This window comes from Neopsephotus bourkii, unplaced genomic scaffold (assembly GCF_033783945.1).
Source record: "Neopsephotus bourkii isolate Nb327-2 ecotype Australia unplaced genomic scaffold, CSIRO-AGI_Nbou_v1 NB_1097, whole genome shotgun sequence".
In the NCBI taxonomy this organism is placed as follows: domain Eukaryota; kingdom Metazoa; phylum Chordata; class Aves; order Psittaciformes; family Psittacidae; genus Neopsephotus; species Neopsephotus bourkii.
Genome location: NW_026901584.1, coordinates 1 through 26,913, shown reverse-complemented (window position 1 = coordinate 26,913; position 26,913 = coordinate 1). Strand labels below are relative to the sequence as shown.

The 26,913-nt window shown below is 59.9% G+C and overlaps 2 protein-coding genes across 2 annotated transcripts in view; one reads left to right on the top strand and one right to left on the bottom strand.

Annotated features, from left to right (window-relative positions):
• NUP160 (nucleoporin 160) overlaps positions 1-16,164 on the bottom strand; it is a 34,988-nt gene extending 18,824 nt beyond the window's left edge. The window contains exons 1-16 of the mRNA XM_061362238.1: positions 15,932-16,164; positions 14,819-15,029; positions 11,565-11,787; positions 10,632-10,710; positions 9,593-9,707; positions 8,543-8,701; positions 7,721-7,798; positions 6,907-7,004; positions 6,051-6,135; positions 5,198-5,266; positions 4,821-4,904; positions 3,598-3,768; positions 3,376-3,475; positions 1,723-1,888; positions 517-632; positions 252-412 (exon numbers count right to left, since the gene is read on the bottom strand). Coding sequence (XP_061218222.1) covers positions 252-412; positions 517-632; positions 1,723-1,888; positions 3,376-3,475; positions 3,598-3,768; positions 4,821-4,904; positions 5,198-5,266; positions 6,051-6,135; positions 6,907-7,004; positions 7,721-7,798; positions 8,543-8,701; positions 9,593-9,707; positions 10,632-10,710; positions 11,565-11,787; positions 14,819-15,029; positions 15,932-16,134 — 2,118 coding nt within the window. The 5' untranslated portion in view covers positions 16,135-16,164. The remainder of the gene's footprint in view (positions 1-251; positions 413-516; positions 633-1,722; positions 1,889-3,375; positions 3,476-3,597; positions 3,769-4,820; positions 4,905-5,197; positions 5,267-6,050; positions 6,136-6,906; positions 7,005-7,720; positions 7,799-8,542; positions 8,702-9,592; positions 9,708-10,631; positions 10,711-11,564; positions 11,788-14,818; positions 15,030-15,931) is intronic.
• Positions 16,165-17,995: 1,831 nt separating this feature from the next.
• Positions 17,996-25,556, top strand: LOC133217097 (pleckstrin homology domain-containing family G member 3-like; the record flags this gene model as incomplete). Its single annotated transcript, XM_061362239.1, has 8 exons — positions 17,996-18,073; positions 20,811-21,114; positions 21,201-21,301; positions 21,886-21,955; positions 22,091-22,137; positions 23,343-23,493; positions 25,160-25,294; positions 25,374-25,556. Coding segments are annotated over exons 2-8 (963 nt in total), but the record flags the coding sequence as incomplete, so codon positions are not given.
• Between the last annotated feature and the right edge of the window lie 1,357 nt (positions 25,557-26,913).

Below are 26,913 nucleotides of genomic sequence, written 5' to 3'. Positions count from 1 at the left end.
GAGGCTGGAAACAGTGCCCTCCTCCCACAGAAGAGGTTTAATTCCCGCTTCCTGGATGCTCAGCATGGAAAGAGGGAATTGGGGCGTGAGCTTTGCTTAGGATGACAAAAGCCAACAGGGCTTGCCCGAGCCTGGGGCTGGTTCACCCAATGCTCTGTGGGAGGAGACAGAGCCGGGAGCCTGGCACCAGCAGGAGCCCACATCCCGCAGTTCAAAGCAGGCAGAGCCATAGCTCCAAGGGCTGTACTCACAGGATCTCCAAGGCGAAGGAGCAGCTGCTGGAGGACCAACAGGTCCCGACAGATCAGGAAGCGGATGGAGGCGACCTTACACACCCCCCAGCACACCACGCTGCCAGCCATAGCGCTCCCATAGAGCTGGGTGAGGTTCAGGCGCATACTTAGGTGATGAGCTGGAAGGGAAAAGCACCCAGCTAGGGAACAGGAACCAGACCAGCAAGAACATTGGCAGAGGCTCTGCTTGCCCAGGCCGGGTGGGCTGCTGAGGAGCTGTCACCTCTTTCCATGTCGGCATCCGTCTCGTAGTCCATTTCTCGGATGAGCACTCCCATGGCGTGGATGGGGTTTCTGATCTCCTGCAGTTTGCTGTGGATATCCTCCATCACGTTCTCCCTGCAAAGTGAACATCATAGAATCATAGGACAGTCAGGGTTGGAAAGGACCTTAAGATCATCCAGTTCCAACCCCCTGCCATGGGCAGGGACACCTCGCTCTAAACCATGGCACCCAAGTCCTTGTCCAACCTGGCCTTGAACACTGCCAGGGATGGAGCATTCACAGCCTCCCTGGGCACCCATTCCAGTGCCTCAGCACCCTCACAGGAAAGAATTTCCTCCTTAGATCCAATCTAAACTTCCCCTGTTTCAGTTTGAACCCGTTACCCCTTGTCCTGTCACTGCAGTCCCTAATGAAGAGTCCATCCCCAGCATCCCTATAGGCCCCCTTCAGACACTGGAAGCTGCTCTGAGGTCTCCACGCAGCTTCTCTTCTCCAGGCTGAACAGCCCCAACTTTCTCAGCCTATCTCCATACAGGAGCTGCTCCAGCCCCTGAGCATCCTCGTGGCCTCCTCTGGACTTGTTCCAACAGTTCCATGTCCTTTTTATGTTGAGGATCACCATCATCATCATCATCATGAGATCTAAGCTCAAGAGGGCTCCCTTTCCTCCTTGCGTTGGATCAGATCATCCTGGACATTCCTGATGGGAAACCTCTTCTGGCTTGGAGTTTTATTACAGCGCCTGCAGGGACTGGTCTATTCATTCCACTCCCCCAGGCCACCAGGAAATAGCAGGCAGATAGCTGGCATTCCACAGGGGAATGGTTCCAGGAGGTTAGCACAGAAACCACAGGGCTTGACCAAGGCTCTGACCTCTCCCTAGTGTCTGCAGGCACTTGCTTTCCACACTACAGTAATCACCTCACAGGAACTTGCTCCTCTTTATCTCACCTGAGGATCACCAGCACTTATTCCCTAGAGGGCTCCAAGCAGTAGGAAGGGGGTTCTGGAGGGAAAACCCTGCTAATGCCACCAACACCCACATTCCCATCTCCCAGGGGACCTGGAAAAGCCCCATGTAGCACAGGGAGAGCCCCCACAGCTCCAAGGAGCTTGGATGCCCATGGAGGATGGCTCCAGGCAACCCCTGCTCAGGCATCCTCAGTGTCCCTGCAGGGGAACATCTGCAAAAGCATCTCCTTACGTGTCATTAGCTATCAAGTCCTCCAGGATCTGCTCTGCAGCCTTTTCTGGAGGCTGGAGGCGGGAGCAAGCCATTTCCATGAGGAAAGCCATTTCCATGGAAATTGATTCTCCGATCAGGCGAAGGCACTGGACAAGACAGACAACATCACGAGACATCTCCACATCTGTAATGAAAGAATCTAACTGTATATTTACAAGAGATTTCAAAGGGAAGGAGGGAGGACCATCAAAACCCAGTTAGTTCAGCTCCTAGCAGCACACTGGTCTGGGGAAATGACCCTTCCCTAACGACGAGGCCGAATTACAGCTGAAGGAGTTGACAAGGGAAAGATTTGGGCTTTATCCTTTGGAAAGCAAAAGCCAGCCATGCAATAATAAAGCAATGGAATTCCCTCCAAGGGCTTTTCTTCCCAGCCACAGGTTGAAAGGGAATCATTAGTGCAGTGTAAGAGCAAAACCCAGCCCGGAGCAGAGCACACATTAATAACAGCAGCTCCCAACTTGCAACAGCCCAGGGAGGATTTCTGCCTTCTTAGAGCAGAGCTGAAAGCTCAGCCCTGTCTAAATCCCCATTTTAGAGAGCAATCCCACATCCACGTGCTTTTACAGTCACATCTGGGGAGCAGTTTGAAGCACACAAAGCAGGCACCACGAGCCTGCCAGCGCCAGCCCAGCCCAGCTTCCATTCCCTTCCCTTCCCTTCCCTCAGCTCCCAAAATAGCTCGAGCAAATGGATGACAACTCCTCTTAGAAAAGGCACTCGAGCATGGAAGTGGAGCTTAGGTAACATTTTCCATTGCTTTTTCCCCTGCAAAACGTCATTCCCAGAGCAGCAAAGCACACAGGGCACTGTGGTCACGATATTAACAGGGTTTGCACGCTCTGGTATTGACTTCCCAGAGGAGAAACGGGATAATCCCTGCCCAGAGCTTACACAGGAACACTGATGCAAAACACTGAACCCAGGGGCAGGCTGGACACAGGGGCTCGGAGCAAGCTGCTCCAGTGGAAGGGGTTGGGGTTGGAGCTGGGTGAGCTTTAAGGTCCCTTCCAACCCAAACCAGGCTGGGGTTCTATGACAAAGTCTGCAGCACGGGGTGCTCAGATGATCACAGGTTCCCCCCTTATCTGTAATACCCAAGTTTACTCCATCACCAAGATAAAGAGATTGGGAATATCACAGAAGAAAACTGCTTGCATTGAGTCAGAGCAGATCTTACTGCTCTTGGTGGGGATGGCAAAGCTGAGCAAGCACCCAAATGAGTTAAGAGTTAAGCAGGGTTCATGTTCAGCCCCACAGAGAGCAGGCACGAAGAGGGCACCAGTTAACCACAGCCTCCATAGGTAGCTTATAGAGCTAAAAGGGCAGAGGATCCATCAATGCAGGTCCTTGTCACCCAGCAACAGTCTGGAATCTAAGGTTAACCAGTTTGAAGGTATCTGCAGTGAGTCACATCTGCAGCCTTGACATCATTTTCTATGTCCTGCTGGGAGCAGAGTGGCAAAAGCAAACCAAACCCCCTACAATGCCAACATAAGCCAACTGTCTCCATACAGCCAACGATGGAGTCTTCAAGGGACTCCTATGGGAAGCCCTTCATCCCTCTACCTGCAGCTTCCAGCATGAAAAGCTCCAGGTCTCCCCACTTACCATCAAAGATGGCAGCGTCGTCCTCAGTGAGGAGGTGCTCACTAGAGAGGAGATAGAGATGGTCCACCAAGGAGCAGGGCATGAGGAAAGACAGGGAGCCCTGGGAAGAGAAGAAAGCCCTTTTTGGAGCTCCCCAAGCCCACAGCACGGTCAGATCCCTCCATGCCCATCACAGCTCCAAGGTGGCCCCAGTAGCCCAAGAGCCAGCACCACCAGCCTCACCTTCTTGAGCAGGCACACCATGCCCGTGTGGGGATTCAAGTGCAGGGCCAAGGGCCTCGACAGAGCTTCTTGGTACTGAAGGCAACAGGCATAGAACTTGGACCAGAATTCCACCTGCAGCTGCCAGAACTCCTCCAGGGAGCACTCGTACTGTGTCACACTGCCCTGGAACTGAGGGGACACAGTGGGACTTGAGGTGGATGCAGGGAGGTAAACGGCAGTGTTCAAGCTGCTGTGTTGGTGCTTTGCTCTGTCATGGCCAGTGTCACATCTTGGGGTGGTTAAGGTTTAGAAACCCCGCTTACAGTTCTCTTTCTTGTCAGGACAGCAGTATGTCCCTACAGGAGTGACTCACACAGCAACCAGCAAGGGGAACAAAGCCCACAGGAACCATTTATGACACAAGCTTAGGTAAAGTGAGCTCCTCAGGGGTTGGTCCTGAGGCTGGTGCTGTTTAACATCCTTGCTGGAGACATGGACAACCAGGACTGAGTGACCCCTCAGTGGGTTTGCAGGTGATGCTGAGCTGTGTGGGGTGGTGGATACATGGGAGGGAAGGATGGGACCCAGAGGGACCTGCACAGGCTGCAGGGGCAGGACCATGTGAACTTCATGGGGTTCAACAAGGGCAAGGTCCTGACCCTGGCTTGGGGCAATCCCCAGCACAGACACAGCCTGGGGGGCACTGCATGGAGCAGCCTGAGGAGGACTTGGGGTGCTGGGTGAGGAGCAGCTCCCCATGACCCAGCTTCAGTGAGTGCTTGAGCCCAGAACCCCCCCTGTGCTGGGTGCACCCCCAGAGTGTGAGCAGCAGCTCAGGGAGGGGATCCTGCCCCTCTGCTGTGGGAAGGGGAGACCTTAGAGCAGCTCCAGTGCCTAAAGGGGCTGCAGGAAACCTGGAGAGGGGCTTGGGACAAGGGCCTGTAGGGACAGGCCAAGGGGGACTGGGATTCTGTGACTCTGAGCATCCCCACACAGGGAGCTCCATGGGCTCTGGCGAAGAGCACTCATAGAGAGCAACAGCAGAACACCAAGCAAGGCCTCCAAAGCAGAGGAGGGGATGGAAAAGGCAGGCAGGCAGGATGTAGCTTTGTACTTTCACACGAAACACAGAGGGCAGAACAAGGCCTGAGGCCACTTTGCACCTCATTTAACTTCCCCAAACCAGCCCAACAACAGCTGTCAGAACAGCACAGCACAGGAGGCAAAGCAGCACATCTCACCTCGCTCTCCACAGCCAAGGTAACCTCTTTCTTTAGCTCATCCCACGTCAGGTCCATGTGTCTCTCTGTTCCTTGAGAAAAGATCTGGAAAGCAGCACAGGAAACTCATTTTAAGGGCAAAACACTGCTTCCCTGAGGCTCAAGCAGCACCGAGTGACACCCAGCAGATGTGAGAGCATCAACCAGTGCCTTGTGGGGTGAGAGTGGTCATGATCCTGCAAGGACACCATGTGCTGCTTTGCTCTGCCCTCAGCAGCGCTGGAGGAGCCAGAGCTGAGGGGTATGTCCTGAGCAGCAGCTCTATGGGGGGCTGAGAGTCTCTGCTCAGAGCAGGCAATGGGAAGGAAGCCCAGGAGCATGCTGTGCCCTCTACTGACCTGCAAAGCCTTCTGGATGGCTGCATGGCTGAAGCGGCCTGGTGTGAAGAGGTACTCCAGGTAGGTTTCCTGCAGAAAGATCCCAGTTTAAGGAAACACACCAGTGAAGACATCCCCTTGGATCTGCCTCCCTGCACACCCACACCCTCCTCCAAGCTTCCAACCCCTTGGCAGGCTCTTTGCAAGAACAGCTGATGCTATCCACACCTCTAAACACCTGAAAGCCTCTTGCATAAAGTCTGAACTGTTCAATTAAAATTTACTAAATAAATGAGAAACATTACCATCTTTTGGGCATCAGTCCATAAGGTACACTTTAATAACATTCTCCAAACTGAACTAGAACATCAACCTGCTTCACTACTGCATGGTTTTCTAGGTGCCAATTCCCACAAGAGCTAAGGCTCCCTGATTAAACTCCATTGCTGCAACAGGCGCCTATGGAAGACTGAGCTGGTATCAGCATAATGAGATTAACACAAGAATCACCACTGCAAAATTGGGTTCACTTTCCACAATTCTTCACCATATAGGTACTGGGAAAGCAACAAACAAACTTTTCAGCATGTCTGTGGAGAAGTAGCATAGTTCCCATATGGATCCCTCACACTCCAGACCTTGTTTATTCACACCTTGGCTGCAGGCTCTCTCTTGACTGACCTGAAATTCTCCTCATCCCACAACTGGTTTCATCACCACCCTCAGGGCTTTAATGCTGCACTAACAGAGGCTCGGGCTTGTCCCCTTTCATTTGGAGTCAGTTTAGGTCTCCATCAATGTAATTCATCCACTCCAGCTGGCTCAATGCTCTCCTGGGCACAGAAGCTTCACCCCTGCTTCACCCTGTGCTCACCCTGGGGTCCTGGTCGTGTCGAACCGTCACCTCCTCCTCAGGCAGGGGCTGCACAAAGACCTGGTTCCATTGCCCTGCCACGTTCCTGGAAGACAACCACAAAACCCAGGCTCAGCTCCACCACAAGGAGCAGCCACCAGAACCAAACCTCTGAGCTCCACCAGCGAGCGTGGACTGCACAGGGATCATAACCCTGGGGAGCAGGGCTGGAGACAAGGGACAGGTTGAGCCAGAGGGCTCAGTGGTGCCATTCCCAGCCCTAAGCTAACAGCAGAGCTTGGATTCATTCCTTACCATCAGTGTTCTCCCCATCACACGTGCTCACACTGACCATTACATTCCTCTGCCTAAACTTGCTTACTCACAGCATTCCCCCCCTACTCTTTAACTCTCCTGCACCAAACCTTCCCTTTCTGCTTTATAAAGAGAGGGGTGATGCTTCCACACTGCTCTCCCTACAACATCACCTTTGGTGGAACAGACCGGCCAGCCTTGGTCTGAAGGTGGTGCTGATGAAGCAGAGCCCTCCCTTTGCCACCCTCACCCTGAGCCTCCTGCTTGGCTTTCCACATTCTTCACATTCCTGCAGCTGAGCCGTGGCTTTATGACACAGCCCAGCCCCTGGAACACTAAAAATCCATGGAATATGCACGGCAGGGAGGACACTGGGGTGGATGGGACACAAACAGCACAAAGGGAGGCACCAGGCCCTGCTGCATATCCACGCACAGCAGGGCAGGAGGTGAGGAGCTCCAGTGGTGCTTTAATGAGGAGCCCGTGGAGCTGCTCCTGCAGTCCCCCATGCCCCTGGGGTGAGCGATGGGACCAGCAGCAGGAGGTCAGCACCGAAACTCACTGCTCAAAGTTGATGTATTTCACAACAGTTTGGTTCTCCTCGTTGTGCCACAGCGCCCAGATCTCCGAGGAGGTTAAGGCAAAGTCAACGAGAGTCTCCTGCAAGAGAGAGAAAGTGCATTCAGTTTCTTATCATAAATTCAAGGACACCAGAGGCGTGTGGACATAACAAAACACAGCAAAACATTCCCTCCTATTGTGTAACCAGGCCTTGGGAAGGTTTTATTCACACCTAGATCATAGAATTCCAGCCTGGTTTGGGTTGGATGGGACCTGAAAGCTCCTCCAGCTCCAACCCCAACCCCTTCCACTGGAGCAGCTTGCTCCAAACCCCTGTGTCCTTGAGCACTGCCAGGGATGGGGCAGCCACAGCTTCTCTGGGCACCCTGTGCCAGCGCCTCAGCACCCTCACAGGGAAGAGCTTCTGCCTAAGAGCTCAGCTCAGTCTCCCCTCGGGCAGGTTCAAGCCATTCCCCTTGGCCTGCCCCTACAGGCCCTTGTCCCAAGCCCCTCTCCAGGTTCCCTGCAGCCCCTTTAGGCACTGGAGCTGCTCTCAGGTCTCCCCTTCACACAGCAGAGGGGCAGGATCCCCTCCCGGAGCTGCTGCTCATGCTCTGGGGGTGCACCCAGCACAGGGGGGGGTTCTGTGCTCAAGCACTCACTGAAGCCAGGCCATGGGGAGCTGCTCCTCACCCAGCACCCCAAATCCTTCTCCTCAGGGCTGCTCCATCCCCTCTCCCCCAGCCCTTTCTCACTCAGTGACCAAGGCTCCCTCTCACCTTGGTGCCTTTGGGGGAGCTGGGCCCTGCACTCACCTGGGAGGAGAACAGGGAGGAGATGTGGTCAAGGCTGTAGCGGTTGCTCTCGGTGCTCACCAGCTGGAAGACACAGAACTACAAACCCACCGTGTGAGGCACTTGCTAAAGGATCAGGAAGCAGCTCATCTCTCCCTTCCCCTGCCTCATGCTACACTCAGCACCCCTATAGGGGTGAGGGCAGGGCACACACCTCAACCTGAATCTTTTGGCTTAGGAGACCGCGGTGGCAAAGCCCCAAATGCTCAGGCTGCTTCCTCCAAACCAAGCTCTGTGTGTTCCTACCAGAGCCAGCAAAGCCATGACCACTTCTACTACGTACATGAATCCCCTGGGAATGGACAGGGTAAGCTGTCCAGCACATGAGACCTCTCCATGCTGTCATTCCTGCCTGGCTAAATATATCATTCCCTCCAAGGAGTCAATGTCTGGCAACACAGGGATGAGGCCACACGCTCCCAGGAGCCTGATGTAAGCATCCTAGCAGCATTTCCACCCTTTGAGCTCCTCACAGACCTCCCCTTTTCCCACGGCACATACGTGCTTTTGGGATCCTACTGGGATAGGAGGTGAACAAGTGAGCAAGCACTCCCAGAGCATTGCAGTCACGCAGGGAATTCCACTCCCAGGATGAGGGCATCTGTATCCTGCAGTGCTTGCAGAGCCAAACTCTTCACTCACAAGGAACTGCTCTCTCCAGAGGGTCACACGTGAAACTTTGCCCTAGTTCTTGCTTTACAGCCCCAAATCCGAGGAGGAACGATCTATTCCCATGCAGCCCGAGGAAGATGTGCTCAAAGTGAGGAACCCATCCCTCCATACCTGCCCACACTTGGGTGCGTGCATGTAGACGCCGAGGTAAAGCCCCAGGGATGGGGAGAAGGCCAGTCGCAGGCGGTGGCTAGTCCCCATTGCGAGCCTCAGGTCCCTGCTCACCGGCATGAACTCCAGCAGGTCTGCAACCATCAGGCACATCTGATCCTGCACAGGGGAAAGGTGGCAGGAAAAGAGCTCAGGGATGAGAAACTGCTCTTTTCCCTTGGTTGTCCTCCAATTCTGCCCTGCTCTTCCCCTAAAGGATGCGAGCAAAGCATCCCTGTGTGTGCCTGACCCACAGAGGTCCCTCCTGTGCTCTCTGCTCAGGCACGGAGGGTGAAGCTTCCCCTCCCTCCTTTAACACACACATTCCAGTGCAGATGAGCCGTGAAAGCAGTTGTGCTGCTCCATTAGCTCTGGCACTCACATTTGGAGCAAGTGGAGCTGAGGCTTTGCCTATTAACTTCTTGTTGACATGCAGCCATGTCACCAAGAGGCTCTTAGCACCTCTAAAAGGGGAACAAAATCCTTTGGGAGCACCTAAAGCACTTAAAGGGCTCCTGCCTGCCCTCCTGCATGCTTCCCTATGCTCATAAATCATAGAATAATAGAATGGTTTGGGTTGGAAAGGACCTTAAGATCATCCAGTTCCAACCCCCTGCCATGGGCAGGGACACCTCACACTAAACCATATTACCCAAGGCCTTGTCCCACCTGGCCTTGAACACTGCCAGGGATGGAGCATTCACAACCTCCATGGACAACCCATTCCAGTGCCTCACCACCCTCACAGGAAAGAGTTTCCTCCTTAGATCCAATCTAAAAACACCCTAACGTTGCCTTTTACCCTGTGCATGTAGAGAAAACCCACCCCAGCTACAAACCCACCCCACAACAGCTCACAAACTGTCCCAAATCCGACCGTGTAGAAGTTGAAGTGACAACGTAAAGCAGATTCAAACCTACACCAACCCCTCAGCCTTTGCTCCTAAAGCCTCAGGCTGTCACCCAAGCAGTGAGGGAAGGTGCTGGTCCCCTAATGCAGGCCTTGCTCACCTTGTAGGACCACATCCGAAGCTTATGGTCCTGGCAGAGAGCAAAGAGGAAGGCATCGTGATCGAGGCAGTGCACGGAGAGGCTGACGGGGAGGTCCGAGGGGCTGCAGTCGCCTCTGGAACACAGAGGTTGTTTCAATGGCTTCAAAGCAAAGCAAAGCTACAGCAGAGATCTGAGGCACAGGGTTTCTATAGCACCAATGAATCAGTGGGGTGAGACCAGGAGGAGAGAGCAGCACTTCAGGACTGTGTAGGTCAGTGTCCAAGGTGCAGAGGAGATCACGACACCAGTAACAACCAGTTCTTCACCTGCTTTGGTAGAGCCAAAGCCCAACCCTGGCCTTCCCCAGTCCCAGCCTAGTGCTGGCAGAATGTGAGCAAAGGGTCCAGAGGGAAATAAGGATGCAAACAGCCCCAGGCAACACTGGGATGGTCAAAGGCAATCAGGGCATGGAGGACTTGCTCCCATTTCAAAGTGATGGGGCTTAGAATGTGGATGTGTGCTCCAAGAGATCAACTGAGATAGCAACAGCTCCAATCCAACACCAAGCCCAGCCTGCACTCTGTGTCCATGCCGTGTCCTCTCCCTGCTTCCCTTGTCCCAAGCCCCTTTCCAGGTTTCCTGGAGCCCCTTTGGGCACTGGAGCTGCTCTAAGGTCTCCCCTTAAGGAGCCTTCTCCAAGCTGAACAAGGAGCCTGTCATCCACACATAACCTCTGCTGCTGAGGAACAAGGACACACAGCTGGTGTAATCCCTAATCTCCTCTGGCCATGAGCCACATCCTGGGCAAATCCTTGGAGGCCAATTACCAGGCATCCCCTATTTGCAGACACAGGCACCGCATCAGCAGGGCCCTGGTAAGATGAGCTAATCCAGCGCTCAAGTCCCCACTTCCGCATCACGATGGGTCCTGTGACCCCGCTCCCTTCCTTGGCAGGGCACTTCTGGATGTGAGCTGTCTGCCTTTAACTTGAGCTGGATGCTCTCTGTGAGGGGAAAGGCAAGACCAAGGTCCAGTTCCCCATGAGCAGACACTGACCTGATGGCTGTTGGCATCCAGCCCGTGAGGAACCGCTGCACCACTGAGCTCTGCTTCAGTTCCACAACGGAAACGGCTCCTTTCAGAACAGAAGGGGTATAAAGAAATACATGAGGTATTGAGGAACAAACTGTTCAGTGCCACCAGCGAGGGGCTTCACAGGCACCATGGAGAAGAGCTTCTGGGTGTGGGATAAAGATGGAATCAACACAGAACCTCAGACTGGACTGGGTTGGGAGGGAGCTTCAGGCTCATCCAGTTCCAACCCCCTGCTATGGGCAGGGACACCTCAGAATCATAGAACAGTTTGGGTTGGAAAGAACCTTAAGATCATCCAGTTCCAACCCCCTGCCATGGGCAGGGACACCTCACACTAAACCATGGCACCCAAGGCTCTGTCCAACCTGGCCTTGAACACTGCCAGGGATGGAGCATTCACAACCTCCCTGGACAACCCATTCCAGTGCCTCACCACCCTCACAGGGAAGAACTTCTTCCTTAGATCCAACCTAAACTTCCCCTGTTTCAGTTTGAACCCGTTACCCCTTGTCCTGTCACTGCAGTCCCTAATGAAGAGTCCATCCCCAGCATCCCTATAGGCCCCCTTCAGATACTGGAAGCTGCTCTGAGGTCTCCACGCAGCTTCTCTTCTCCAGGCTGAACAGCCCCAACTTTCTCCCCACTGGAGCAGCTTGCTCCAAGCCCCTGTGTCCTTGAGCACTGCCAGGGATGGGGCAGCCACAGCTTCTCTGGGCACCCTGTGCCAGCGCCTCAGCACCCTCACAGGGAAGAGCTTCTGCCTAAGAGCTCAGCTCAGTCTCCCCTCGGGCAGGTTCAAGCCATTCCCCTTGGCCTGGTCCCAAGTTGAAAGCAAGGAGTGGGTCTGAGCTGCTCCATGCCCCAGCGAGGAGCCAGCACCCTCTTGCCCCTTACCTGGTGCATCGTGAGGAGGCAGCTTGAGGACAAAGATCCCTCCTGCAGCCGAGGGCAGGGCAAAGAGAGCCTCCCCCTCACTGCTGAGCCACGCTGCGGAGGCAACGGAGCCGGGGGCCAGGCCGGGCACGTGGGGAATCAAGCAGTAATTGACGGGCTCTCGGAAGCTGCTCTTGCCAATGTCTGCAAACACCGACTGCATCTGGCTCTCTGTGATCAGCTCCTGCAGGGGTTACAGGGGGGAAGCACAGAGAGGACAAAGCCTGAGCACACACGGGCACAGGAACTATGAGCACACACGGGTGGAACGGCGGTGGGGTGGCAAGGGGTGCCCCGCAGCCCCACTGCTGGTAACCCATAACTGAGGTACACCAAACCTGCCCCCTCCCTCATACACCTTACCACAGCCCTTTGAAGGCAGCTCATAGCTGAATGCTGGTAGAGAAGCAGGAAAAGCAGCCCTGCAGCAGCACAGCCTTGGGAAAGCTCTGGCACCCTTAAAGCCACAGAGGAGCTCCCCAAAAAGGCAAGGGATGTGCTGAGACACACCAGGAACAGACACCAGAGGGGAAACCCACAGCAAATGGGTAAAGGTAATGTGAACTTGGCATAAGAACCATCCTGTCAGTGAAATAAGGGCATTTTATACCTGGTTGTGGACAGAGGGCAGCTTAGGACCAGACCTGAATTCCCCAGGTTTGGGAACACTGCTGCAAGTGGGATCCCCACAACCTGAGTACATTGGGCTCCATGGGAGGAGTGCTCCAGCTGCTTGTCCTGACCCACCTCTCCCCATTGGTTTTCACTTCCACACAGGGAGCTGCCCCACACTGAACACCCTCACTGCAGCTGGAGCTGGCCAAGCAGCATTCACTGGGGAGCTCGGCACTCAGTAACACCCATAAAGAGATCCAAGCAGAGGGGTTGAGGGGTGCAGAGCTCTGCACCTTGGATAGCAGCACAGGGCTCCAGTGCAGGCTGCAAATCCCACTGTGGAGCTGGGAAAGTTGGGGCTGATCAGGATGGGGAAGAGGAGGTGATTGGAGAGCTCAGAGCAGCTTCCAGTGTGTGAAGGGGGCTACAAGGATGCTGGGGAGGGCTCTTCATAGGGACTGGAGCGATGGGACAAGGGGTGATGGGTTCAGACTGAAACAGGGGGGATCCAGGTTGGATGCAAGGCAGAAGCTCTTCCCTGTGAGGGTGCTGAGGCGCTGGCACAGGGTGCCCAGAGAAGCTGTGGCTGCCCCATCCCTGGCAGTGCTCAAGGACACAGGGGCTTGGAGCAAGCTGCTCCAGTGGAAGGGGTTGGGGTTGGAGCTGGAGGAGCTTTAAGCTCCCTTCATCCCAACCCAAACCAGGCTGGGGTCCTATAAACCAATCACTTGTGAATCCTGACCCACAACTGCAGCAGCCACAGCTCCTCTGGGCACCCTGCACCAGGGCCTCAGCACCCTCACAGGGAAGGGAACAGGGAGGGAAGGACAAGAAGAGGGAACACAGGGTTCCCAATGGGCACACCAACACACAGCAGCTCTCAAGCAAACAATGGCCAACAGCCCCCCCCCAGTACCCCTCTTTTCCCCCTTATTCCTGAGCATGCCGACTGGGAGGATGCTGGGGTGCCCAGGGAGGTTGTGAATGCTCCATCCCTGGCAGTGTTCAAGGCCAGGTTGGACAGAGCCTTGGGTACCATGGTTTAGTGTGAGGTGTCCCTGCCCATGGCAGAGGGTTGGAACTGGATGATCTTAAGCTCCTTTCCAACCCAAACCATTCTGTGATTCCATGATACGCAGCAAGGAACATCCCTTTGGTTCTCTCAGGCCGTGTTCCCATTTGTGTCCCCCCTAAAAGCACTGCAAAGCCCCAAATCTCTCCCCATGGAGGGGCCAGAGCCCGAAGCAGAAGCAGCCTTGAGGCTGCCCAAAGGCTGCTCAGCAAAGGTTATATCCTTAGTGTGTGTTACCAACAGGGGTTTGGGCACAGATCTGGAACAGGGCACCATGCAAGGTACCAGGGTGGAAGGGAACTCTTGGTAGGCTTAAATGAACCCTGCCCCAGCAGGAAGTATGGGGACAGAGGATGGGGCTTTTGGATCCTATCCCAACCCAAATGAACCCTGTCCCAGCAGGAAGTATGGGGATGGGGACAGGGGATGGGGCTTTGGACCCTATCCCAACCCAAATGAACCCTGTTCCAGCCCAAATGAACCCTGTCCCAGCAGGAAGTATGGGGTATAGGGATAGGGGATCGGGCTTTGGGGGGTTTGGATCCTATCCCAACCCAAATGAACCCTGTTCCAGCAGGAAGTATGGGGATGGGGATAGGGGATGGGGCTTTCGACCCTATCATAACCCAAATGAACCCTGTCCCAGCAGGAAGTATGGAGATGGGGACAGGGGATGGGGCTTTGGACCATATCCCAACCCAAATGAACCCTGTCCCAGCAGGAAGTATGGGGATGGGTATACGGGATGGGGCTTTGGACCCTATCCCAACCCAAATGAACCCTGTCCCAGCAGGAAGTAAGGGGATGGGTATACGGGATGGGGCTTTGGACCCTATCCCAACCCAAATGAACCCTGTCCCAGCAGGAAGTATGGGGATGGGGATAGGGGATGGGGCTTTGGACCCTATCCCAACCCAAATGAACCCTGTCCCAGCAGGAAGTATGGGGATGGGGACAGGGGATGTAGCTCTGGGGGGTTTGGACCCTATCCCAACCCAAATGAACCCAGTCCTGCCCCAAATGAACCCTGTCCTGGAAGAAAGCATGGGGATAGGGGATGGAGCTTTGGGGGGTTTGGACCATACCCCAACCCAAACAAACCCTGTCCCAGGGAGGGGGCAGGAAGGGGGGCAGGAGGGGGGGCAGGAGGGGGGGCAGGAGGGGGGGCGGGGGGGCAGGAAGGGGGGGCAGGAAGGGGGGGCAGGAAGGGGGGGCAGGAAGGGGCAGGAAGGGGGGCAGGAGAGAGGGGGGCAGGAAGGGGGGCAGGAGGGGGGCAGGAGGGGGGCGGGGGAGGGGGCAGGAGAGAAGGGGGGCAGGAAGGGGGGAGGGGGGGGGCAGGAGGGGGGCAGGAGGGGGCAGGAAGGGGGGCAGGAAGGGGGGCAGGAAGGGGGGCAGGAAGGGGGGGGCAGGAGGGTGGCAGAAGGGGGGCAGGAAGGGGGGCAGGAAGAGGGGCAGGAAGAGGGGGGCAGGAAGGGGGGCAGGAAGGGGGCAGGAGGGGGGGCAGAAGGGGGGCAAGGGGGTAACTCACGCTGCGGTGCAGGCGGGAGGGGTGCGGCAGCAGCAGGCGGTGCACGCTCTGCCCCGTCACCAGCAGCAGCACGAGGTGGCTCTGAGCCTCGCAGGCGTGCACCCCCCCCGGGAGCAGGGGGCAGCCGTGGATGCGCAGGCGCAGGGTGTTGTGGAGCAGGGTCACATCCAGGGACTCCTCCACCAGCTCCACGGTGTCTCCAGACGTGGTCCTGAGGGGACAGAGAGAGGGGAAAAGGTGAGGGCAGAGCCCTTGGGGCCTCCTCAGTGGGGAGCGGGTCCAGAGGAGGCCCCAAGGATGCTCCAGGGCTGGAGCAGCTCCGGATGGAGCCAGGCTGGGGGCACTGGGGCTGCGTGGGGAGCTCAGAGCAGCTCCAGTGTGTGAAGGGGATGCAGGGATGCTGGGGAGGGCTCTTCATAGGGACTGGAGCGATGGGACAATGATGATGGGTTCAGAGTGAAACAGAGGAGGTTCAGTTGGGGATAAGGACTGGCACTGGGGCAGAGCACAAGGAGGATGTGGAGCTGTTGGAGTGAGGTCAGAGGCCACGAGGATGCTCTTGTATGGAGCCAGCCTGAGGGCACTGGGGCTGCGTGGAGAGCTCAGAGCAGCTTCAGTGTGTGAAGGGGATGCAGGGATGCTGGAGAGGGACTCTTCATAGGGACTGCAGTGACAGGATAAGGGGTGATGGGTTCAGACGGGAACAGGGGAAGCTCAGGTTGGGGATAAGGCCCAGCTCTGGGGCAGCAGCACAAGAGGGATGTGGAGCTGTTGGAGCAAGGCCATGGGGATGCTGCAATGGAGCAGCTCTGCTCTGGAGCCAGGCTGAGAGAGCTGGGCTGGGGCAGACGAGAAGAGAAGGCTCCTGAAGGGGAGACCTGAGAGCAGCTCCAGTGCCTAAAGGGGCTGCAGGGAACCTGGAGAGGGGCTTGGGACAAGGGTCTGTAGGGACAGGCCAAGGGGAATGGCTTGAACCTGCCCGAGGGGAGACTGAGCTGAGCTCTTAGGCAGAAGCTCTTCCCTGTGAGGGTGCTGAGGCGCTGGCACAGGGTGCCCAGAGAAGCTGTGCCTGCCCCATCCCCAGCACTTCAAGGCCGCCGCTCCCTCACTCACCACCTCACGAAGCGGTTCCTGGTGCCGGCCGCCAGCTGGGCGCTGTCCCGGTAGCAGAAGCCGCCCGCGCTGTCCCCGTAGCGGCCGGCGGGGAGCGGGGCCGTGCCCGGGGGGATGAAGCCGAACTCCGGCACCCTCCGCGCTGGGCCCCGCGCGGCCGCGCTCAGCTCCAGGCAGCTCCGCTCCGGCAGCGCCGCCGCCATCTTGCCGGCCGCCTTCCCGCCTCGCCCGCGCGGGGCCTCACGGGAAGGGAGGGAGGGGATAGAGGAGGAGGGGGGGCATTGTGGAGGCGCCCCCTAGCGGGCGGGCGGGATGGAGGAGGTGGGATGGGGGCGTATGGGAAAAGGGGGAGGAATTGGGGGGGTATGGGAGGGATATGGGGGTTGTGGGAGGGGGAATGGGGATGTGGGGAGAGGGAAAGTGGAGGGAGATTGGGGGGGTCTGGGCAAGGGGATTTAGGGGGATATGGGTAGGGGTCTATGGAGAGGGAACGGTGTGGGTTGGGGAAAGGATGTGGGGAGAGCAGGTATGGGAAGAGGGGTGTGGGGAGAGGGAATAGGGAGGGGTGTCTGGGAAAGGGGGGAATTTGGGGGTGTCTGGGAAGGGGCCGCTGTGGGGCCCATGGGGACAGGGTGGTACCCAGGTTCTGGGGATCCCGTGTCCTGATGGGGACACAGGGATGGGGATGGAGCTGGGATCAGGCTGCTGCGGGAGTGGGGCTCACTTGTGGTACCCCACATCTGCCCCACGGCGCTGGGGGCCCCATGGCCGCTGGCACCGGTAGAACCCCACAGGGTGCCCTGGTGGGTCCCCACACATCGCACGCAGGGCACCTGAGGACCGTACCGGGACCACACTGGGGATGTGCCCAGCATCACACTGGAAACACACTGGGAGGGAACTGGGAACGTATCGGGATCATCCCAGGGCCGTGCCCAGCACCACACTGGGACAACACCAGCTCCATACTGGGCTGGTATCAGGACAGTGCCTGGACTATGCCCAGCACCATACTGGGACCATACTGGGACCATGCCCAGCACCATAATGGGACCATACTGGGACCATGCCCAGCACCATACTGGGACCATAGTGGGGACGTGCTCAGCATCACACTGGTACCATAGTGGGACCATGCCCAGCACCATACTGGGACCATAGTGGGAACATGCTCAGCATCACACTGGTACCATAGTGGGACCATGCCCAGCACCATACTGGGACCATAGTGGGACCATGCCCAGCACCACACTGGTACCATAGTGGGACCATGTCCAGCACCATACTGGTACCATACTGGGACCATGCCCAGCACCATACTGGTACCATACTGGGGCCGTGCCCAGCACCATACTGGTACCATACCAGGACCGTGCCCAGCACCATACTGGTACCATAGTGGGACCATGCCCAGCACCATACTGGTACCATACTGGGACCGTGTCCAGCACCATACTGGTACCATACCGGGACCGTGCCCAGCACCATACTGGTACCATACTGGGGCCGTTCCCAGCACCATACTGGTACCATACTGGGACCATGCCCAGCACCATACTGGTACCATACTGGGGCCATGCCCAGCACCATACTGGTACCATACCGGGACCGTGCCCAGCACCATACTGGTACCATAGTGGGACCATGCCCAGCACCATACTGGTACCATACTGGGACCATGCCCAGCACCATACTGGTACCATACCGGGACCGTGCCCAGCACCATACTGGTACCATAGTGGGACCATGCCCAGCACCATACTGGTACCATACTGGGGCCGTTCCCAGCACCATACTGGTACCATACTGGGACCGTGCTCAGCACCATACTGGTACCATACCGGGACCGTGCCCAGCACCATACTGGTACCATACTGGGGCCGTTCCCAGCACCATACTGGTACCATACTGGGACCATGCCCAGCACCATACTGGTATCATAGTGGGACCCTACCAGTACCAATGCCCCGACGGCACCCGGCACCGCACTGGTCCCATAGCGGGCCCGTACCGGTCGCTCCCCGTTCGCGGCGGGGCCGCTCGGCTCGGGGCAGCCCGGGCGGGGCGGGCGCAGTCCCCGCCCCCGGGGCTCTCCCGCCGCTTCCTGCGGGCACGGACGGGCCGGGGCGGCGGCGGAGCGCGGTGAGTGCGGCCCCGGGACACGGGGTCCCCATGGGGAGGGGAGGGAGGGAGGCGTCGGTCCCGGTCCCGGTATCGGTCCCGGTGGAGCGGGACCCATCGGTGCAATGGGTGCCGGTGGGGTGAGATCCATGGGTGCCGGGGGGGTGGGATCCGTGGGTGCAATGGGTGCCGGTGGGGTGCGATCCATGGGTGCCGGGGGGGTAGGATCCATGGGTGCCGGTTGGATCCATGGGTGCCGGTGGGGTGGGATCCATGGGTGCCGGGGGGTAGGATCCATGGGTGCTGGTGGGATCCACGGGTGCCGGTGGGGTCCATGGGTACCGGTGGGGTGGGATCCATGGGTACAATGGGTGCCGGTGGGGTGGGATCCATGGGAGCCAGTGGGGTGGGATCCATGGGTGCCGGTGGGATCCATGGGTGCCGGTGGGGTGGGATCCATGGGTGCAATGGGTGCTGGTGGGATGCGATCCATGGGTGCAATGGGTGCCAGTGGGATGGGATCCATGGTTGCCGGTTGGATCCATGGGAGCCGGTGGGTTGGGATCCATGGGTGCAATGGGTGCCGGTGAGGGTGGGATCCATGGGTACCGGTGGGATCCATGGGTGCCGTGGATGCCGGTGAGGGTGGGATCCATCGCACCCCCGTGGAACCGGATCCGTGGGTCCCGGTGTGGTGGGAGCTGTTGTGTTGCCGTGGGTCCGTGCTGGAAGGAGCCGTGGGGCCCGGTGCTGTGGGTGCCGGTAGGGCCGCTGCTGTTTGTCTCAGTGGGGCAGGAGCTGTGGGTTCCGGGGTACCCAAGGCCTTGAGTTGCAGTGGGGCAGGACGGGGTGAGCAATGGGGCAGAGCTGTGGGTCCTGGGGGGTGCTGGGACCCCAAAGAGCAAGCACCCATAGGGCTGGTGGTGGGGGGGACCGAGGGGCTGCGGCACATGGGGTGCCCCCGAGGGCTGCGATGCGGGACCCGCATCCCCCTATGGAGCAGGAGGGGGTGCCCCGCATCCCTCCCATGGCACCGGGTGCCCGTTGGCCCCGTCGGTGCCAGCCGGGGCCGGGCGCGCCGAGCCGCGGCAGCTGCGCCGGAGCCCGCAGCGCCCCTGCCCGTTCCCAGGGAACGCTGGGATCCGTGGAAAACGCCTGGAAACGGGGCACCGCCTGCCCTTATATGGCTCTGGAGGGCCCGGGGGGGGGGCGGTTTGAACGGGAGCATCCCATTGGGGTATGGGCCGCATCCAGCTCGGCAGCCCCGCTATGGGGCTGGGGCTTGAAGGTCAGGGCTAATCCGAAGCGGAGCGGGCGCGGTGGGGGTGACGTGGGGCCGGTGCTGTAATCCCCAGCGGATTAGGGCGGCCGGGGGTGGCCGTCGGGGCCGGGATGCGGTGGCTGCAAATCCCATCACGCTGGGGAGCATCGGTGTCCCCCCCATAGAGGGTATGGCCCCCTCCCCCCAGTGCCACACGGGGGTCCCCTCATTCCCCAGCATAGGTGGTGATGGGGGATGGCTCAATGGGGTGATGCTGCAGCTCTGGTGCCCCCCAAGTGCTTGTGGGGCTTGGTCCCCCTGCTCAAGGTGGCTGTGGGGCGAAGCAGAAGGATTTGGGGTTTGAAGGGTGCTGCTCCCCAAATCCCCCTGCCCCGTGGTGCTGAGGGGGTGCCCCATGGTAGAACCAGCATCTGGGGACCCCTGGCTGCAGAACAAGGGGTTGTTATGGTGCTGGGTCCCACTTGGGGGGCACTGCAGTGGGGTTTTGGTGCTGGGCCCTACTTGGGGGTCACCACAGTGGGGTTTTGGTGCTGGGCCCCACTTGGGGGTCACCACAGTGGGGTTTTGGTGCTGGGCCCCACTTGGGGGTCACCACAGTGGGGTTTTGGTGCTGGGCCCCACTTGGGGGTCACTGTGGTGGGGTTTTGGTGCTGGGCCCCACTTGGGGGTCACCACAGTGGGGTTTTGGTGCTGGGCCCCACTTGGGGGTCACCACAGTGGGGTTTTGGTGCTGGGCCCCACTTGGGGGTCACTGTGGTGGGGTTTTGGTGCTGGGCCCCACTTGGGGGTCACCATGGTGGGGTTTTGGGGGCTCGCACAGGGAAGCCATGGGGAGCGCGGTGGCGGGATCGCAGCCATGCGGCGCGATGGGGAGGCGCTGGCGGGAACCGGCCTGACCGGTTCGGTGCTGGCACCCCCAGTGCCGGGGGGCTCGGGCTGCTCCGCCACCGGCACGTGGCCCGGGTGAAGGTCACCGTCCCCGGTGCCACCAGCACTGGTCACACACTGTCCCCTTGGCCACCAGCCCCATTGCGGCCAATGGACGGGGTTTGGGTGCCGCAGCCCCGGTTACGGTGGCACGCGGGGGTCCGGAAGGGCGAGCCGGTGCTGAGGTGTCCCATGGGTGCGGTGCTGACGCACGGCCCCGGTGCTGGGACATGGGGGGGGGGTTTGGTGTGGCCGGGGTGCTGTGTCCTTAGGGAGCACACTGGGACCTGGAATGCGCTATCTGGCACTGGGGTAAGGGGTTGGGGGGGGGCACCCCCAAATCTCCGGTCCTTGGCCAGGACCTGGGCTGGTTTTATCCTGCCTTGCTTGATCCATAACTGAGGAATTGGGGGGTTTGGGGGTGCTGGTGCTCAGCCTGGAGGGCTCGGGCATCACCTCAACCCAAGGGCTCTTTATAATGAACCCCCATTAACCCAAAACCATGCCCAGCACCCCATAATAACCCCTCCACTCTCCCCCCCACCACAGACCCCCACCAGTGCCGGGCGATGCCGGAATGCCGGTACCCACCCCTGGTGCCCTGAGCGCGGTGCCGCATCCCGGCTGCACCATGGAGGATGCTCACAGCAGCGGGGCCGAGCCATGGGCCGAGGGGCACCACAACAGCAACAACAACGCTGCCCCGGGGGGGGGGTGGCCGGGACCCTGCACCGGGCACCCCCTGGCACCGTTTGGTGACCCCGGTGCTGAGCCCAGTTACCTGGGCCGGGTGGTGCTGGAGATCGTGGAGTCGGAGCGCACCTATGCCCGCGACCTGCGCAGCATCGTGGAGGTGGGTGCTGGCGTGTGGGGCACCCCATGGATGGGGCTATGGGGCGGGTTGGGTGGGAGCACCGGTGCTGTTGTGTTGTCCGTTAGGGTTACCTGGGTAAGATCATCGATGCCGAGGAGGCGGTGCTGCGGCCGGAGCAGGTCAGCGCGCTCTTTGGGAACATTGAGGACATCTATGAGCTGAGCAGGTGGGTGCGGGTTGGGGGGCACACACATGGATGGGAAGGGGGGGTTCTGCTGTCAGGGTGGGAGCAATGGGGTGCTCGGGGTGGGGAAGGGGTGAGTGGAGAGCTCGGAGCGGCTTCCAGTGAAGGGGGCTGTGAGGATGCTGGGGATGGATGGTGCGTCATGGAGTGGAGCGATGGGACAAGGGTGATGGGTTCAGACTGGAGCAGGGGGGATGCAGGTTGGATGTAAGGAAGGAATTCATCCCTATGGGGGACATAGGAAGCTGTGGCTGCCCCATCCCTGGCAGTGCTCAAGGACACAGGGGCTTGGAGCAAGCTGCTCCAGTGGAAGGGGTTGGAGCTGGAGGAGCTTTGAGCTCCCTTCATCCCACCCCATCCCAACCCACCCCATCCCATCCCATCCCATCCCATCCCATCCCATCCCATCCCATCCCATCCCATCCCATCCCATCCCATCCCACCCCATCCCAACCCACCCCATCCCATCCCAACCCACCCCATCCCATCCCATCCCATCCCATCCCATCCCATCCCATCCCACCCCATCCCACCTCATGGCCGCTCCATCCCCACTGTGCCCCCAGTGCCCTGCTGCAGGACCTGGAGAGCTGCGCCAGCGACCCGGTGGCCGTGGCCGTTTGCTTCGTCACCCGGGTAAGGCACCGGTGCCAGTGCTGGTGCCGGTGGTGTCGGTGTTGGTGTTGGTGTTGGTGCTGGTGTTGGTGGTGGGGGGGATGCACGGTGCTGAGCCCCCCGGGTGGGCTCTGACGGTGCTGCTGCTGCCCACAGAGCCAGGAGTTCTCCATCTACACCCAGTACTGCAATAACTACCCCAGGTGAGCGCGGGGCTGCACCGGGGATGGGGATGGGGATGGGATGGGGATGGGGATGGGATGGGGATGGGGATGGGGATGGGGATGGGGATGGGATGGGGATGGGGATGGGATGGGGATGGGGGGATGGGGATGGGGGGATGGGGGTGGGATGGGGATGGGGATGGGGATGGGGAGGGGATGGGGGGATGGGGATGGGGGGATGGGGATGGGGGGATGGGGATGGGGATGGGGGATGGGGGTGCATGGGGGGGGGATGGGGAGGGGATGGGGATGGGATGGGATGGGGATGGGGATGGGGATGGGGATGGGGATGGGGATGGGGATGGGGATGGGATGGAGATGGGGATGGGGATGGGATGGGGATGGGGATGGGGATGGGGATGGGGATGGGGATGGGGATGGGATGGGGATGGGGATGGGATGGGGATGGGATGGGGATGGGGATGGGATGGGGATGGGATGGGGATGGGGATGGGGGGATGGGATGGGGATGGGATGGGGATGGGGATGGGGATGGGATGGGGGATGGGGGATGGGGATGGGGATGGGATGGGGATGGGATGGGGATGGGGGATGGGGATGGGGGATGGGGGGGATGGGGGATGGGGATGGGGCTGGGGATGGGGATGGGGATGGGATTGGGGATGGGGATGGGGATGGGATGGGGCTGGGGATGGGGATGGGGATGGGGATGGGGATGGGGATGGAGATGGGGATGGGATGGGGATGGGGATGGGGATGGGATGGGGATGGGGATGGGGATGGGGCTGGGGATGGGATGGGGATGGGATGGGGATGGGGATGGGATGGGGATGGGATGGGGATGGGGATGGGGATGGGGGTGGGGATGGGGGCTGGGGATGGGATGGGGATGGGATGGGGATGGGGATGGATGGGGATGGGGATGGGGATGGGATGGGGATGGGGATGGGGATGGGGATGGGGATGGGGATGGGATGGGGATGGGGATGGGGATGGGGATGGGGATGGGGATGGGGCTGGGGATGGGGATGGGGATGGGATGGGGATGGGATGGGGATGGGGATGGGATGGGGATGGGGATGGGATGGGGATGGGGATGGGATGGGGATGGGATGGGGATGGGGATGGGATGGGGATGGGGATGGAGCCAGGGATGGGGATGGGGATGGGGATGGAGCCGGGGATGGGGCCGGTCCGGGGCTGAGCTCGCTCCCTGCCCGCAGCTCGGTGGCGGCGCTGGCCGAGTGCACGCGGAGCAAGGCCCAGGCGCGGTTCCTGCGCGAGTGCCAGGAGCGGCTGCGGCACGCGCTGCCCCTCGGAGCCTTCCTGCTCAAACCCGTGCAGAGGATCCTCAAGTACCACCTCCTGCTGCAGGTGAGGCGCATAGCGTGGCATGGGGAGATGGGATGGGGAGATGGGATGGGGAGATGGGATGGGGAGATGGGATGGGGAGATGGGATGGGGAGATGGGATGGGGAGATGGCATGGGGAGATGGCATGGGGATATGGCATGGGCAGCAGTGTGGCACGGGGATATGGCACAGGGATATGGCATGGGGATATGGAATGGGGACATAGTGTGGCAGGGGCAGCAGTGTGGCACAGGGACATGGCATGGAGACATGGCATTGCATGGGCCCCACCTGTGGCACAGGGACATGGCTTGGGGACATGGCATGGCATGGGCACCACTGTGGCATGGAGTCATGGCACAGAGACATGGCATGGGGACATAGTGTGGCACAGGCACCAATGTGGCACAGGGACGTGGCATGGGTGCCTGGCATTGCATGGGCAGCAGTGTGGCATGGAGACATGGCATGGTGACATGGCATTGCATGGGCACCAGTATGGCATGGGGGCATGGCATGGGTACATAGTGTGGCACGGGCACCAGTGTGCCATGGGGACAGGGCATGCAGCACACAGCATGGCACAGGCACCAGTGTGGCACAGGGACATGGCATGGGTGCACGGCACTGCATGGCCATCAGTGTGGCATGGGGACATGGCATGGGCAGACAGCATGGCATGGGCAGCAACATGGCATGGGTGCTTGGCATTGGGACCTGGTGTGGTCTGGATGCCTGGTATACCACAGGGACATGGCACAGGCACCCAGTATGGCATGGGCACTTAGTGTGGCATGGCATAGGCATCCAGCATGGCATGGCATGGGCACCCAGTATGGCATGGTCACATAGTGTGGCATGGCATAGGCATCCAGCCTGGCATGGGTGCATGGCATGGCATGGGCACCCAGTATGGCATGGGCACTTAGCGTGGCATGGGTGCGTGGCATGGGCACCTTGCATGGTGTGGGTGCATAGGGTGCATGGCATGGAGACCTGGCACGGCCTGGGTGCATGGTGCATGGCACGACACGGATGCACCCAGTAGACACAGTCCCCCCCTATGGCACGGTGCTGTGCCACGGGCACCCATTGCAGTCCACACGCCCGGCACGGCACAGGGATGCGGCAGAGCGAGGGCTCCCGGCACAGCCGAGGCAGCCGATGGGATGCGGGCACCGAGCACGGCACATTCCAAGCCCCACACCCGCACCCAGTGCTCCCAGCACCGCACCCAGTGCTCCCAGCACCGCACCCAGTGCACCCAGCACCGCACCCAGTGCTCCCAGCACCGCATCCAGTGCACCCAGCACCGCATCCAGTGCACCCAGCACCGCACCCAGTGCTCCCAGCACCGCATCCAGTGCACCCAGCACCGCACCCAGTGCTCCCAGCACCGCACCCAGTGCTCCCAGCACCGCATCCAGTGCACCCAGCACCGCACCCAGTGCTCCCAGCACCGCATCCAGTGCTCCCAGCACCGCATCCAGTGCTCCCAGCACCGCACCCAGTGCTCCCAGCACCGCATCCAGTGCACCCAGCACCGCACCCAGCGCTCCCAGCACCGCATCCAGCGCACCCAGCACCGCACCCAGTGCTCCCAGCACTGCATCCAGTGCTCCCAGCACCGCACCCAGCACACCCAGCACCGCACCCAGTGCACCCAGCACCGCATCCTGTGCCGGCAGGAGATCGCCAAGCACTTTGAGCACAAATCCGGTGACGACTACGAGCTGGTGCTGGAGGCCATCGACACCATGACCTGCGTGGCCTGGTACATCAACGACATGAAGCGCAAGCACGAGCATGCCATCCGGCAGCAGGTGGGTACCGGCGGCACCGGGTGCGTGGCGCGGCACCGCGGCGCCGGCCGAACCGGTGATGCCCATGGAGCCCCTGCAGGAGATCCAATCGCTGCTGCTGGGCTGGAAGGGGCCGGACCTGACCAGTTACGGGGAACTGGTGCTGGAGGGGATGTTCCGGGTGCAGCGCGCGCGGCACGAGCGCGCCGTGTTCCTCTTCGATAAGAGCCTGCTCATCACCAAGCGCCGCGGGGACCACTACGTGTACAAGAGCCACATCCCGGTGTGTGCCGAGGGGTGCCGGGGATGGGGAGCGCAGGGGGGGGGTTGAGGGGTAAGGGGTGGGGATGGGGGGAACAGGATGGGTGAGGGGATGGGGGGGACTGGTGAGAGATGGGGATGGAGAACATAGGGGGTGATGGGGATGGGGGATTGGGATGGGTACTGGGATGGGGGGGGACCAGGATGGGTGCTGGGATGGGGGACTGGTGAGAGATGGGGATGGGGAGCATAGGGGGGGATGGGGATGGGGGATTGGGATGGGTGCTGGGATGGGGGGACCAGGATGGGTGCTGGGAAGGGGGGAATGGTGAGAGATGGGGATGGAGAACATAGGGGGTGATGGGGATGGGGTATTGGGACAGGTACTGGGATGGGGGGGGACCAGGATGTGTGCTGGGATGGGGGGGACTGGTGAGAGATGGGGATGGAGAGCATAGGGGGTGATGGGGATGGGGGATTGGGATGGGTGCTGGGATAGGGGGGGACCAGGATGGGTGCTGGGATGGGGGGGACTGGTGAGAGATGGGGATGGAGAGCATAGGGGGTGATGGGGATGGGGGATTGGGATGGGTGCTGGGATGGGGGGGACCAGGATGGGTGGGGGGATTGGGGGGGACTGGTGAGTGCTGGGGATGGAGAACATAGGGGGTGATGGGGATGGGGGATTGGGATGGGGGTGACTGGTGGATGCCAGGGACAGGGGACCAGGATGGATGCTGGGGATAAGGGTGACTGATGGGTGCTGGGCATGGAGAACATAGGGGGTGATGGGGATGGGGGATTTGGGTGGGTGCTGGGATGGGAGGGACCAGGATGGGTGCTAGGATGGGGGGGAATGGTGAGAGATGGGGATGGAGAACATAGGGGCGGATGGGGATGGGGGATTGGGATGGGTGCTGGGATGGGAGGGACCAGGATGGATGCTGGGGATAAGGGTGACTGGTGAGAGATGGGGATGGAGAGCATAGGGGGTGATGCGGATGGGGGATTGGGATGGGAGTTGGGATAGGGGGGGACCAGGATGGGTGCTGGGATGGGGGGGACTGGTGAGAGATGGGGATGGAGAACATAGGGGGTGATGGGGATGGGGGATTGGGATGGGTGCTGGGATAGGGGGGGACCAGGATGGGTGCTGGGATGGGGGGGAATGGTGAGAGATGGGGATGGAGAGCATAGGGGTGATGGGGATGGGGGATTGGGATGGGTGCTGGGATGGGGGGGACTGGTGGGTGCTGGGATAGGGGGGGACTGGTGAGTGCTGGGGATGGAGAACATAGGGGGTGATGGGGATGGGGGGGGACCAGGATGGGTGTGGGGATGGGGGGTACTGGTGAGAGATGGGGATGGTGGATGCTGGG